General features: G+C 43.2%; 1 protein-coding gene across 2 annotated transcripts in view; it reads left to right on the top strand.

Moving 5' to 3' along the window:
- The window catches only part of CRAT (carnitine O-acetyltransferase), a 31,089-nt gene that overhangs the window by 552 nt on the left and 15,514 nt on the right, over nt 1-15,023 (top strand). The window contains exons 1-3 of one of the 2 annotated variants that reach the window (XM_083423704.1): nt 2,130-2,429; nt 7,217-7,480; nt 11,303-11,421. In XM_083423704.1, coding sequence (XP_083279830.1) covers nt 2,403-2,429; nt 7,217-7,480; nt 11,303-11,421 — 410 coding nt within the window. In that variant the 5' untranslated portion in view covers nt 2,130-2,402. Of the gene's footprint in view, nt 1-2,129; nt 2,430-7,216; nt 7,481-11,302; nt 11,422-15,023 lie in introns of those variants that run through there. The other variant, XM_083423705.1, reaches the window with a different exon arrangement.

Below are 15,023 nucleotides of genomic sequence, written 5' to 3'. Positions count from 1 at the left end.
ATCCATCTTGAGGAAGGGCAATTTAGCTTCTTCCCGCCCCTGGAATCTAGATAAATTAAAATAGTATAGAACATACTTCTGATTTGACAATAAGCTGAGATTTCCCCCCTCCCCGACTCCCAAGTCCCCAACTTCCAAGGCAACATATAGAAGGTCTGGTATCAAAGAGATAATACTATGCAGGACGATGCTACTGAGCCCATAAAGGATCGTGATCTAGACTGGCTTTCCATTTTGGCCGGAAGTTCAGATAGTGTGTCATTCTGCATTCTCTCTCTCTCTCTGAGGTCTCCTACAGAGGAAGCGTTAAAGTAAGCATAGACTTATGAAAATTAGATATAACAGCTCATTCTCTGTAGAGATAAATTCTGGGTTCGCTTTGAATGCTGCTTCTGAGTTCTCAAGTGGATTTTCAACAGGAAAAATGTGGCATAGCTATTTATTCACACCATCTTTTCTCTGAGGAACTTGTAGTTATGCAGCTTAGTTGTCTCTGCTTTCATTTTATTATCACAACTCCCCCTGTCAGGTAGGCTAAACTGAAAGCCAGTGGCTGGATCAAGATCACCTCATGAGCTTCACAGTTAGCTGAGATTTCAAACCTGGGTCACCTCAGTCCTCTAACCACTACCCCACATAAAAGCCATGCTGCATCATACCCAAAGAACCCCTCTAGTCCAACACCCTGTACTCCTAGGGGCCAATCAAAGGCCTCTTTGGAAGCTGTGAGCTGGATTTGAGTGCTATAGCAAGTTTTGCCACTTGTGATTCCTGGAAAAAGATGATAAAGGTAGCAAACAAAATTTAATAACTTATGGTGGGCAACTGGCCTGATCCAGCAGCTAACTGGTACTGTTGGATTCAAGGACAACAGTATAAGAGGAGAAAGCCAGGAATTGTTGGCACTCCAAGTCCCCTCAGACTCTGTTCGCATGGCCAGCAGGGGATGATGGGAATTGTAACTCAACTACATCTGGAGGGTACCTCATTGGTCATCTCAAATAATTTCACAACCTCAACTCCTGCAGCACAAAACAAGTGCCCTGTTGCTTATCTCTCTGACCCCGCCCCCAAGGAAAACTACCTTGCCTGCTAAAACACCCATGCAAAACACCTCCTCGTTACTCATGATCACATCTGTGGGTAGCCACTGTGAAAACAGGATGGTGGACTAGATCCAGTAGGCCTCTTCTATCAGGTTTTATTCAACTAAATTCTACACTGAGTAAACCCTCTGAAATTAAAGCACCTGAGAAAGCTACATTCATTCATTTCAATCTGAGTAGGACTAGCACTGGGGACAGCTCCTTGTTTTTAGAGTTTGTTGCAATGGTATTAATAGTTTGTAGAATTTTTAGTTTGTTGCACATTGGTTTGATGGCCTCAGACCATTAAGTGGTTTTGTAAAAGGATGATGATAATGATGATGTCAATGATGTGGCAGTTCAGGGGCACTTTCTGGTAAATACCTGTAAGATTTTTATTTTTATTTATTTATTTAAGAAATGTATATTTGTCTTCTTCTCTTCTCACTTTTTTAGAAATATATATTTCTCAAAGCGTGGTTTGCAACATAGGAATATAATAATAAATGAAGCACCACATTTATAACGTTTGTAGGGTTCTTCCTGTTAAGTACTGCTTGTTTGCTTTGGGGAGTATTGCAATAAAAACCTATTTGAAAATAATAATAATACTGTAATAATAATAATAATAATAATAATAAATATAGCATGCATAACATCAAATATCTGTAGAATGCACCCCCTAAATTGGGTCAACTCTTGAGTAGAACTTAGCTACAGACATTATTTTTCAATTATGATTAAATTAAAACCATCATAATATCTATGCAATTTACAGGGGGCACTATTTAGTGTTGCATCTGATGTTAAATCCTACTCAAGTGTATACCCACTGAAAATAATGGAAATAACTGACTGCAACTCAGCTGGATATACCCAAACGTGTGTGCATCTCAGATGTAAGTCTAGCTGTATTCATTAGGGCTTACTTCCAGGCTTACTTCCAAGCATGCAGCATGCAACCAATAGTAAACTTCCCTTGCATGTAACACTACGCAGCGGTTTCCCAAAATATGGGGGGCGGGGGGAGTGTGCCCAACCTGAAGATGGCGGAGCCTCTCCTGCTTCCTTACCCCTTTCTGTTTAGGGGGGCTGCTGCCCTTTCCAAAGATGGCTGCTTGCTAGCTCCTCCCCACAGCAGCTGCAAATTCTTGTTGCAGCTGCGGTGGTGGGTGCCTCTTGCTGGGCTACTGAAGTTGCACTGTGCAGCTCCCTGCCCTCTGCTCTCCCCAAGGCCAATAGCTCAGGACTTTGGCCTCGAGGCAGAGCCTCGACTCTTAAGCAGAAAAAAGGGGTGGTGCAAACTTGTGTAGTGCAATGCTTGCCTTCCTAGCGAGGAACATGGTAAGTGACTTTCTCTGCTGTCTTTTAATCTTTGGGGGTACAGCTGCGAGGAAAGGGCTCAGATTCTGTGGCTGGAAGAAGAGGGGGTTTTGGCGGGGGTGGGGTGGGGTGGGGTGCAGGGGTAGGTGGATTAGGGGGTCTGACTTCGGGGAAGATCCAGGGGTAGGGCTGTTGGAAGGAGGAAAGGAAGAATTAACTCGTGTCCTGTAACTCTTGCTGCTTGTTTTCTGGAGAAGGAACATTCCTGATTTCTCCCTCTCTAGTGGGTGTGTTTATTTGGCACAGCACCCTTCGTCTCCAAGATATGTGTGGTTTTCTTTGGCAGATCATGTGAGGAGGGGGGAGAAGTTATGCGAACAGGAGAATCTTTTTTCTCTAATTTAAAAAGTACAGGAGGGTTCTTAGCCAAAGAATGATAGAAAACAGAAAGAGACTCGTTTTCGGTTCTCTGAGTGGGGGGATTTGAACCCTGGTCTCTGGTTTCTAGTCCTCATTTAAACCCCACTACAACCCTGTGAGGCAGATTAGGCTGAGAGTGAGTGGCTGGCCCAAGGTCACCCAGTGAGTCAAGTGGGGATTCGAACCCTGGTCTCCCAAGTCCTGATACTCTATCCACAACACCACACTGGCATATACGACACACATATATGTAATATATATTACATATGTATAATATATGTAATATTGTTGTTGTTAATAATAAAATGCTTATATAGCCCATTTTTAATATTCAAAGGACGTCTCACACATGTTTGTGATAATGCTCACGACATTTGTAAGAGCTCAATCTTTTAGTGTGACGGTGCCTGTACTTTGGAACTCCCTGCCAATTGATATCAGGCAGGCACCTTCACTGTCCTCTCTTAAGCGCCTGCTAAAAACATTTAGGCGAGACCTACCCAGAGGTTTAGAAAGTTGGTGTGTTTTAATCCGTTTTCAGTCCATTGTTAACTTTTCGAAAGTCTTAAATTATAGAATCGTTCATTTTTCTTAGTGATTGTTTTATCTTTTTTGTTAACTGCTCTGAGGTTTCTTACAATCATGCGGTGCATAAATTTCATGAAATAGTATAAATAAATAAATCTTTGAAAGTAGGCCTGTATTATCATGCAAAGCCAGTGTGCTAAAGTGGTTAGGTAAAGGTAAAGGGACCCCGACCATTAGGTCCAGTTGCGGATGACACTGGGGTTGCGGTGTTCATCTCGCAGGCGTACAGCTTCCGGGTCATGGGAAGGCAAACGGCATTTTGGTGCGCTGCTCTGGTTCGCCAGAAGCGGCATGACTAAGCCGCTTCTGGCGAACCAGAGCAGCGCACCAAAATGCCGTTTGCCTTCCCACCGGAGAGGTACCTATTTATCTACTTGCACTTTAACATGTTTTCGAACTGCTAGGTTGGCAGGAGCAAGGACCAAGCAACGGGAGCTCACCCCGTCGCAGGGATTCGAACTGCTGACCTTCTGATCGGCAAGCCCTAGGCTCAGTGGTTTAACCCTCAGCACCACTCGCGTCCCTCTTGCTGCAGTGGTTAGGGTGACAGATTAGGACCTAGGAGATCAGGGTTTAGATTTCTTACTTGGCCATGAAGCTCACAGGGTTTGACACCCTCTCAGAGTAGCCTACCTCACAGAGCTATTGTGAATATAAAGCGTAGATTGGGGGGGGGGGACAACCCATATATAGTAGCTTGAGTTCCTTGGAGGAAAGACGGGGTGCAAATTTAATAATACGTTTTTAAACAAGAACATGCAGATGATGGGGCAAGGTGTAAAAAAATATTTTAAAATAATTTTAAAATAGTAAATGTTTTAAAAATTGTTTTTTTATTAGAAAAATGTGCTAAAGTCTCTCCAAAATAACCTTAGCTTCATAGAAAATCTGAGTTGACTAGAAGGAAATAAATGTAGCAGGTGTCTTTGGCATCAATTTTTAAAATGTTTGTTGAAGACTTTTCTATATTGTCAGACGTAACGTAGAGAAAAGCGAGAATGCAGCTCTTTCTGCTTGGCAGAATCTCGGCTATCAAAATGAATTTGTGGTCCAGGATGCTGTTTTTATTCTAATCAATTCCAATTGTAAATAATTCAAGCTAATTCAAAGCATGGAAGAAGGATATTTCTAAATTCATCTGGAAGTGGGGAAATCCAAGACTTAAACATAAAATTGTGAAAGAGGAGGCATTGCCCTGCCAGACCTGCTAATGTATTATGAGTCAGCCTGTTTGTGTTGGTTAAAATAATGGATTACATTGGATAATGCAGACATCCTGGACTTGGAAGGTCATGATTTAAAATTTGGCTGGCATGCATGTATTTGGTATGGAAAGGCGAAAATTTATAAAAGTTTTATGAATCATATTCTTAGGAGGAATCTGTGTAGAGTTTGGGAGAAATATAAAAATCTGCAGGAAAGGAAAACACATTTATGGCTATCTCCTATCGAGGCTGTTACAATTAAGAGTGTTAATATGGCTAGAGAGTGGGAAACCTACAGGGAATTGCTGCACTTTACAGAGAGGGAAGCTAAACTGAAATCAATGGAAAATGTAAGGAGCCATGTTACAGATTGGTTACAATATCATCAGTTATATGAAATGTTTAAAATAGACAGGAAAAATGGTTTTTCAGACCAAAGCTCACAATTTGAAAAAGAACTTCTACAAAACAAAGAAAAACTTTTGTCTGAAACGTATAATCTGTTATTAGATTGCGAAACAAAAGACGAGCTTGTCAAAGCCTCTATGACAGACTGGGCAATAGATATAGGGAAGAATACAGATTTTAACCTCTGGGAAAAACTTAGAAAAAGTGATTTGAAGTTTACAGAATGTTATTCTTTGAAGGAGAACTACTTGAAAATGATTTACAGATGGTATTTAACTCCAAGTAGGCTTGCTAAGATGTATAAGACTGAATAAGACTGAAAAATGCTGGAGATGGAAAGAGGTTGAGGGGAACCTTCCTTCATATGTGGTGGACTTGTAAAAGGGTAAAAAAAGTCTTGGGAAATAATCCATAATGAATTGAAAAAAAACGGTTTTAAAGTCCTTTTAAAAAAACAACCCCAGAGTACTTTTTGTTGGGGATTATTCAGACTGAAATTCCCAGGTGTCAAAAAAAGGTTATTTATGTATGCTACTGCTGTGGCCCATGTTTTGTTAGCCCAAAAATGGAAAACGAGTAAGGTCCCAACTAAAGAATGGCAACTTAAGCTAATAGAATATGTGCATCTTGGAGACTTAACGTACAGAATAAGAGAACAAGAACATACATTTAGAGAAGATTGGAAAAGGTTTATTGAATATAGGGGAGGGGGAGTGTACACCTGAAAACGTTGGCAGCATTAAGATAAATTCAACAATGTAAATAAGTTCTGATGGATGCAATAATGGAATACTGAATGGTTTTGTTTTTGTAAAATATGCAGAGATTTATGATATGCAAAATGAACCATGGAAAGAGAAGAAGGGAAGTCATTGATATGTTAATGAAATATACTCTGAGTCCTGTAGTAATTTCACGCTCTTTATTGCAGCTTGTAAAACAGTCATTGAATTGCCCCCCCAAACCTCAGGCTTTTATATACATTATTTACACAATGAGTCCAATCTGACTGGCTGATTCTGCTTCCCTCCTGGAGCCTGATTGGTCTTTTCCTGTAAGCCAATCAGTTGTTGCATTCTAGGGTCCTACTTGCCTATTGTTCTAGGATCCAAGCTTAGTACATAACAGTTAAGGATGTTGAAATGAATATTTTAAATTGTAAAACAGAAAATTAAATTAGAGAGAGAGAGAGAGAAAGTGACAAGTCTGTTACAGTTAACTGGTGATCTATGATTTTTTAAAAAAATTATTGTGCATATATCTGTTGCGTACTGCTTTGATTTTTGTTCTAATGAAATTGTGCTATTTATGTATTTTTTATAAATAAAGATAGGTTAAATTGTTTGTAAAGCACCACTGAAACATGCTGGTAGTCACAATGGTCTACGCTTCTAATCTCTTAAAAGTGATACATGACCTCCTTTCAGGCCCAGAGTTAAACACTACTGTATAAAAGAGGAATGTGGAAGAAAACTGAGGACTGGCATTACTAAGGGCAAGATGTCCTATCTCCACTGTGGGAGACCATATGCCTCTGGATACCATTTGCTGGGAATCCCAGTTGGGGAGAGAGTTGCTGTTGTCTTTAGGTCCTGCTTCTGGTTGGGCACTATGAGAATAGCAGGCCAGACTATTTGGGCTTTGGAGGCCTGATTCAGCTGCGGGGTTCTTCTGGTGTCCTTACACATGCTATGCATTAGTGCAGGTTTCCCAGAGTCTGAAACCCTGTTTTGCCCAGTAACTAACCTCCCTGATCCTTAACTGTGAAGCAAGTCCCAGCTTATTCTGTTGAACTAGCTTCCAAATAAGCATGCACTGGAATGCACCCTTTGGCTTCAATGAAATGATCTTGCTCAGTTTCCTTGCACATATACAGAAAGATCTGCCTCTGGTCTCTGATGGCAAATTATCCAGTGAAAATGCCTCATGGCCAAAGGTTTTGGATTATGTTGCATCATGTCTCTGTTTAGTCAGGCAATATTTACTGAGAAGGTAATAAACCATTCCCACCTCCCATTATTTAGGGACAGAGTATGGTGAACCGCTCTTTAGTGAGCTCTGTCTTGAAGTAAAAAGGTGGACCACCTCAGTGAGGCCTGTGAAATGGGTGCATTTGGAGAGGGAGGCAGGTGCTTCCTCTTCTGCTATAAAGTAAATGACCATATGTTTTTTTCTGCGGATTTTCAGGCAAAGCCATCAGGTTTGCTGAGGCCGGTGGCACTGAGGAAACTTCCGGGCCGGTACCTTGCCCACCAGGAGAGCTTGCCTCGCCTCCCTATCCCGCCTCTCCAGCAGACGTTGGACCGCTACTTGTCTGCGCTCCAGCCCATCATCAGCGAGGAGGAACTCAGCCACACCAGGGAGCTGGTGCAGGATTTTCTGAAACAGGGCGGTGTTGGGGAGAGGCTACAGAAAGGACTGGAGAGAAGAGCCCGGAAACATGAGAACTGGGTAGGTCACAGCTGGAGGAGGTCAGGACTGCTGTAGCAGGTGTGAAGGTGTTAAAGCTGTCATCTGGTCCCTTTTTCATCTGGGGAAGGCAGTTGTTGTTTTTATTATTGAAATTACTAAAAATTTCTAGACCGCCCTTGATCCAAGGATCAAGGGGCGGTTTACAATATAAAAACAGAAAAATGCATAACATAATAAGCAAAAACACACACACACACAGTTTAAAAGGCCATTGATTGTTTAATTAGCCAGAAAAAGTAGGTAGGTAGAGACAAGTTTTCATAATACTATAAGTCGTGACATCCAGTGAAGTTTAATGATGGAAGGATGCAGGACAGACAGAAGAGAATATTCTTATTCACACAGTGCAAGGTTAAACTTTGGAACTCCAAAAAGAGGCAGTGATGGCAGCAGCAACAACAACAACAACAACAACAACAACAAATTATACTCTGGGCGGCTTCCAACAGTACATTAAAAACACAATAAAACATCAAACATTAAAAACTTCCCTAAACAAGGCTGCCTTCAGATGTCTTCTAAAAGTCAGTTGTTTATTTCCTTGACATCTGGTGGGAGGGCGTTCCACAGGGCGGGTGCCACTACCGAGAGGGCCCTCTGTCTGGTTCCCTGTAACCTCACTTCTCACAATGAGGGAACCACCAGAAGGCCCTCGGTGCTGGACCTCAGTGTCCTAGCAGAACGATGGGGGTGGAGACGCTCCTTCAGGTATTCTGAGCCCATGCCGTTTAGGGCGTTATAGGTCAGTACCAACACTTTGAATTGTGCTCGGAAACATACTGGGCGCCGATTAGGTCTTTCTGTGTACTGGGAGCCAATGTAAGCTACCAATTTGGATGGCTTTAAAAGAGGATTGGACTAATTCATGTAGGATAAGGCTATCAATCGCTGCCAGCCATGATCAATCAATCAAACATTCAATCATTTTATTTGTATCCAACTATGCTCTGCCTCCAAAGAGGCAGCAATGCTTCTGGGTGCAAGTCGTTAGGAATCACAAGTGGGGAGAGTGTTGCTCTTGTATTCAAGTCCTGCTTATGGACTTCCCTTTGGGGCGTCTTTTTCACCACTGAGAGAACAGGATGCTGGACTAGATGGGCCACTGGCCTGATCCATTATCTTATGTTCTTACAAGGAGGGGGAAATGGGGGTGGGGGACCGACCATGGCTAGAGTTGTTAAGGTATACAGCACCCTTGTCCAGTTTGAGATGAAGTTGTGCAAATTGCATTAGAAGCTAATGAGCATCCCCCTTGGCTCTGCTGGTAGAGATGTGAAAGCCCAGGAATAAACTGGAAAATTGGGTGGGGGAATCACCTCCCACCTCCATACACACAAATTTTTGGATTCCCCCACCCCCCTGGTCTTTGGAAACAAAAACTAGAAACCATTTTTCAAGGGGAGAGGCAAAATAGGCAGAAACGGACAGTATTTTCTCCACCCTGCAATTTTTCTGTGTTCTCTCCCCCCCCCCCCAAACCAGGTCTTCACATCTTCATCTTCTAGGCCCTAATATGTCATCATCCCCTGTTCTTCCGCTCCACCCAGCCTCTCTTTTTAAATACTTTTCAAATTTACCGTTATACATTTCATTAGTTTTACAATCATTTTAACATTTCATGGTTTGACTTCCCCCTCTTTCTGCAGTTCCTTAAATTTATTTTTTAATGTCTTCTGCATATCCAAACTCATTTAATTTGCTCATTTAATTATCTACTTTAAATATATTCTCGTATGAAACTGCAGGTTATTACAATAACCCTGCCAATGTTTACAATAATCCTGCCAATTTATCTGTAAATATTCAATAAACCATTTCCATTCTTTTATAAAATGTTTATTATCTTGATTTCTTAAGTTTCACCATTTCTGCATATTCCATAAGTTTTTGTATCCATTCTTCCGTTGCTGGGACTTCTGCTTCTTTCCATTTTGGGGCAAGTAGCATTCTTGCTGCTGTAGTCGCATACATAATTAAATTTCTATTCAGTTTAGGTAATTTTGTCCCTATAATTCCCAAGAGAAAAGCTTCTGGGGGTTTTTTATACAAAGGTTACTTTAAACATCATTTTCAATTCATTATATATCATTTCCCAGTAAGCTTTAACCTTACTACACCACCACCACATATGATAAAAAGAACCTTCTTTCTCTTTACATTTCCAACAGTTATTTGTTTTAGATTTATACATTTTTTCAGTTTACTCAGTGTTAGATACAGCGGCATTGCTAGCCACTCAGGTGTCTGGTGTGGGGGTGGTGTCCTGAAGCCAGGGGCAGGGCAATCTGCCCATGGGACTGGGCGAGTCTCTCCGACGCTTGGGACCTCTCTGACACTTCCCCCTCAGCTGTAGGGCAGCTGAGGGAGAGGCAGTACAATGGTACCTCGGGTTATAGACGCTTCAGGTTACATACGCTTCAGGTTACAGACTCCGCTAACCCAGAAATAGTACCTTAGGTTAAGAAGTTTGCTTCAGGAGGAGAACAGAAATCACGCAGCGGTGGCGCAGCGGCAGCAGGAGGCCCCATTAGCTAAAGTGGTACTTCAGGTTAAGAACAGTTTCAGGTTAAGAACAGACCTCCAGAACGTATTAAGTTCTTAACCCGAGGTACCACTCTAGGCAGACGCAAGTCCCACGCTGCCGTTTTAGGCAGCGTGGAACCTGCAGGCGCCTAAATCACCACATCACTCCTAAAAAGTTTTGTGAGCCCTATTTTTTTAAAAAAATAATAATCGCATTTTGTCACACACACCCCTCAGTGATGACACCTGTGGCGGGCTGCACCCCCGTTCCTCCGCCACTGGTTAGATTTCATATTGTTTTCTCTCATACCATAACATGCTGTAAATTTTATATCCATATTCCACAATCGTTCCCACGCTTCCATGTCTATATTATGATTGATATCTTTTGCCCAGTGCATCATTGAGGATTTTACTTCCTCGTCCTTTGTCTCCCATTCCAATAATATTTTATACATTTTAGACAACACTTTTACCTTACATTCCAACAGGTCTCTCTCCAGTTGTGATCTTTGTTCCCCAAACCCTCGTATCCTATCTTTCTTAAATACTTCATTCAAATGATGATATTGTAACCATGCTGTTAATTTCCTTGATACTTCCTTAAATTGTTTTAATTTATACTCTCCTCCCTCTTATTTTAATAAATTTCTGTAAGTTGTACACCCTTCTATCATATTCTTTTTCTCATAATGTGTGTGTTTGTGTGTGTCTACATGTGTGTGAAACACAGCAAAATGTCAGGAATCGGCCAAAAAAAATACATTGCCAATACATAGTGTTCTCTTAGAACACTAATAAATTTTTTTAAGTAGAACTCTAAAGGAATAAACCCCTCCCCCACCAGTAGCAATCTATATATACTAGAAAAACTCAGTAAAGACATAAAAACTGTGTTATACTTAGAAATGACATTCTTATCATTTCCAGTTTAGGCAAAACATGCTGGGCATCTGGGTTGAGGACCGAGGCCCATATTGTATGGAAAAACCTGCCTGTTCTATTTTCCATTCTGCAGCTAGATTAGCCTATAGCCAATATTCAAGCTTATAAGGATCCTTGCCCTCTCCAAAAGTCTTGTTCACACAGGGTATCAAGGGAAGTGGAGCGGTGCCAGCTAGCCCCACCCATGGAGTTTTGGCCATCCGGGGCACACTATGGCAGGGTGGGGCTAGCCGGCAACGATTCCCACCCATGCACTGATAACAGCACGTTGAGTGAAACATCCTACTCCCAAATGGCATTGGGCTAATGATACCTTCTCTGTTCTCATCCCAGCTTTCTGACTGGTGGCTGAAAACCGCATATCTAGAGTATCGGCTGCCTGTGGTGGTACATTCCAGTCCTGGAGTAGTTTTGCCAAAACAGGATTTTCTGGATCGGCAAGGGCAGCTAAGGTAATTGTGACCACATTGGAGGTTCAGGTTCCAAGATGTGTTTGAAAATAGGATGCTGATTTAATTATGCATTGTGAACTCTTATCACAGAATACCAGCTACTGAAAGATAACGGTGGTAGTAAGGCTCCATGCCCTGCTTTCGGGCTCCCTGAAAGATGCTGGTTGGCAAACACAGAATTTTGGGCTGGGATTCCTGTGATTTTAGCTGGGATTCCTATATTGCAAGGGGTTCACCTAGATGACCCTTTGGATCCCTTCAAACTCTACAGTTCTATGATTCTGTGGTTTACTCAGCAGGTCTCTTCCTTAATGTGGCCTCAGCTTAAAGCCAACACTGTTCCTATCTTTAACCAAGAACCCTCCACAGCATACATTTGAAGCTGTATCCTACCACTTTAAACAGTTGTAGTTTCGTCCAAGGAATCCTGGAAACTGTGGTTTGTTCAGGATGCTGAGAGTTGTTAGGATGAAGCTTCATGGAGGATGATCAGCTTGTCTGCAGAAAGCAGGTACACTCCAGAGGTGAGACATGGGTGGCGCTGTGGTCTAAACCACTGAGCCTCTTGGGCTTGCCAATTAGAAGGTCAGCGGTTCAAATCCCCGCGACAGGGTGAGGTCCCGTTGCTCTGTCCCAGCACCTGCCAACACAGGCCACTCAAAGCGACATACCAGAAAAACCCACCACATACATACATTAAAACCAGGGTGGGTGGGTAGTGGGGAAAACACATTAAAAACCACTCCTTGCACTCTAAAAGGCCATAGGTAGTTAACAGCCAAAGGCCTAGTTAAAAAGCAGTGATTTTGCCTGGCACCTGAAGATATGGCGCCAGGTGAGCCTCCTATGGAGGAGGCACACAAAGAAGAGGTTCAGATGACGGTTACAAGGACTGGGTCAGTTCATATGGGGAGACATAGTCTGTAAGGTATGGGGTCCTGAACCACATGAGGCTTTATAGGTCAAAACCAGCACTTGGGCCAGGAAACTAATTGGTAGCCAGTGCAGCCAGGTCAGGATTGGTGTTATATGCTCAAAACATCCTGCCCTGGTGAGCAACCTGGTGACCGAATTATGCACCAGCTGAAGTTTCCGAACTGTCTTTAAAGGCAGTTCCGGGTATAACACAATGTACTTTAAATATCACATACACCTCCGCCCGGCTGCTTTGCAATCCCATATCAATGTTCCTCTATGCATGTGCACACAGACACACACACTCATTTCCTTTTTATTTTTGGCACACACTATCACACTTTTTGGGGCTGGGTGCACAGACTTAACTTTGCAGATTCAGTGTCAAGGGGAAGGGAAACCTGAGCTCACAGTCTGCGGAGGTGGAATGTCTCGGGGTGTAGATGAAAGTGCGGGAGCAATTAACCAAAGGTGAGACTGGAATGAAATGCAACAGGGCAGCTTCTCTGGGTGCAGCAGGATGGAATATATATTTAATTGCACCTTTGCCCCAGGGATCTGTGTTGCCCATTCCCTGTAAGGACGCCTTGACCTTTGTACAGGATCACCTTTCCCACACTTCCCCCATCAGCCTCTGTTCACCTTTCATCTTTTCTCCTGCTGTGTTTATAAATACTGCCCAATCAGAGAAAAGAGCAAGGACCAGTGGAATAAAAGATCCTCTGCCTCTTTGTGTTGACACTCCAGTGTCTAAGGCTGCCTGTCCTGGGTAAATCTGCCCCCAGGGTTCAGCCCCAGAATGTACTGAACCCTGATGCTCAATCCCAAATAAATTAATGAAGAGAGGAGCAGTGATACTTAAAAAAAAAATCTGTAGATGTTTAGCCCAAATGGCATATTGTGTTTATTTGAAAGTAAGTAAAGCTTGACCTCTCAGTCTTAGGCCTTTCTGCTTGTAAGTAAGTCCTGGCTGAGTTCAGTGGTGATTTGTTTACTAGTTCAGAACTCTTTCCACCTGCAGGATAGGTGTTGCAATTCAGCAGGTTATTGAGGTAACCCAGGTGGCTGTGGATGTTGCTGCTTTTGATTGCGTCAGTGAAGGCAGTTGATAGTCCTAAAACCAGGTGTGGCAAACATCTGGGTTGGTGGCCAAATTTGGCCCTCCAAATCTCTTTGTGAGGCCCTTGAGACTCCCCCTCAGCCACACACACCCCTCCAGGCTGCTACTCTCTCCTCCCCACTCCCCTTGAGTGCAGCTGCTTACCTGGAATGTGTTGCGGAACTGTCACAATACCTCTCTTATTCCTGGATGGAGGGTGGAGGGATGTTATTTGTGTGTCTATTCTGGGTTGTGTATGTATTCTGGGTTGGGTTCAGCTACATTTCATTTGTGGTAAAGGTAAAGGTACCCCTGCCCGTACGGGCCAGTCTTGACAGACTCTAGGGTTGTGCGCCCATCTCACTCAAAGAGGCCAAGGGCCAGCGCTGTCCGATGACACTTCCGGGTCACGTGGCCAGCGTGACATCGCTGCTCTGGCGAGCCAGAGCCGCACACGGAAACGCCGTTTACCTTCCCGCTAGTAAGCGGTCCCTATTTATCTACTTGCCCCCGGGGGTGCTTTTGAACTGCTAGGTTGGCAGGCGCTGGGACCGAACAGCGGGAGCGCACCCCGCCATGGGGATTCGAACCGCCGACCTTTCGGCAAGCCCTAGGCACTGAGGCTTTAACCCACAGCGCCACCTCCGTCGCTTTCATTTGTGGTAGGCACATGCAAATTAATTTCTGTCAGCTTTTGTGGGTCTTATCTAAGTATGGCGTTGGATATAGCCTTCTGACCTTATTGTGGCTAGAACATAGTCTCCTGGGGAAAAACCATTCACGTCTGTTGCACTGCCCACGTTTTTCTCTCGCTCCACCCACCCCCAGCATGTGGCCCCTGGAAGGTAACCCATGGCAGAATGTGGCCCTCTGGCTGAAAATGGCTCCTGTTCTCTCTTTTTTGTATCTATATCTTATATTATAATAAAAAATAAATGGATTCAAACTCTTAGTAAATATGTTGATAGCTTTTTAAAGCTGCCTCTTTTGCTAAAGTGTAATAGTTTTATCTGTTAAGATAATTGCCCTGCATTTTTGTAGATCCTCTCAGATAAGGCTCCTTGGATTTTTTCTTTTCTTTAAATGTTATTTCATTGTAGGAATTCGGGGGGGAAACCACCGTGTGTGTGCACACGCGCGCACACACACGTGTGCATTTGCGGGGGAGGTGCATTTTCATCAGAAAGAAATCTAAACTGAACCATGCTGGGTTTTTACATAGAATCACAGAATCGTAGAGTTAGAAGAGACCCTGAGGGTCATCTAGTCGAACCCCCAGCAATGCAGGACTCTCAACTCCAACATACAGATAGCCATTCAACCCCTGCTTAAAATCCTCCAAGGAAGGAGATCCCCCCACCTCTCTTGGGAATCTGCTCCACTGTCGAACAGCTCTTACATGTGGGGAGTTGTGTCACTCCATCCCCACTGACCATTATGCAGCTGCGTTCAGACATGCAGCAGGCACACGCACCCAGCAGGACCTGAAAAATGGGACAGTTTTATCGTGTGATTCTACGGAATGTATAAACTAGACTGGGATTCCAGGTGTTTTTAGGTATAAGGCTGCTGGCTGAGGATCTGCATA

Source organism: Podarcis tiliguerta (assembly GCF_965153285.1).
Source record: "Podarcis tiliguerta genome assembly, chromosome: Z".
NCBI classification, from domain to species: Eukaryota; Metazoa; Chordata; class Lepidosauria; order Squamata; family Lacertidae; genus Podarcis; species Podarcis tiliguerta.
Note: the sequence above shows the minus strand (reverse complement) of the source record. Positions and strands in the feature narration are given on the sequence as shown.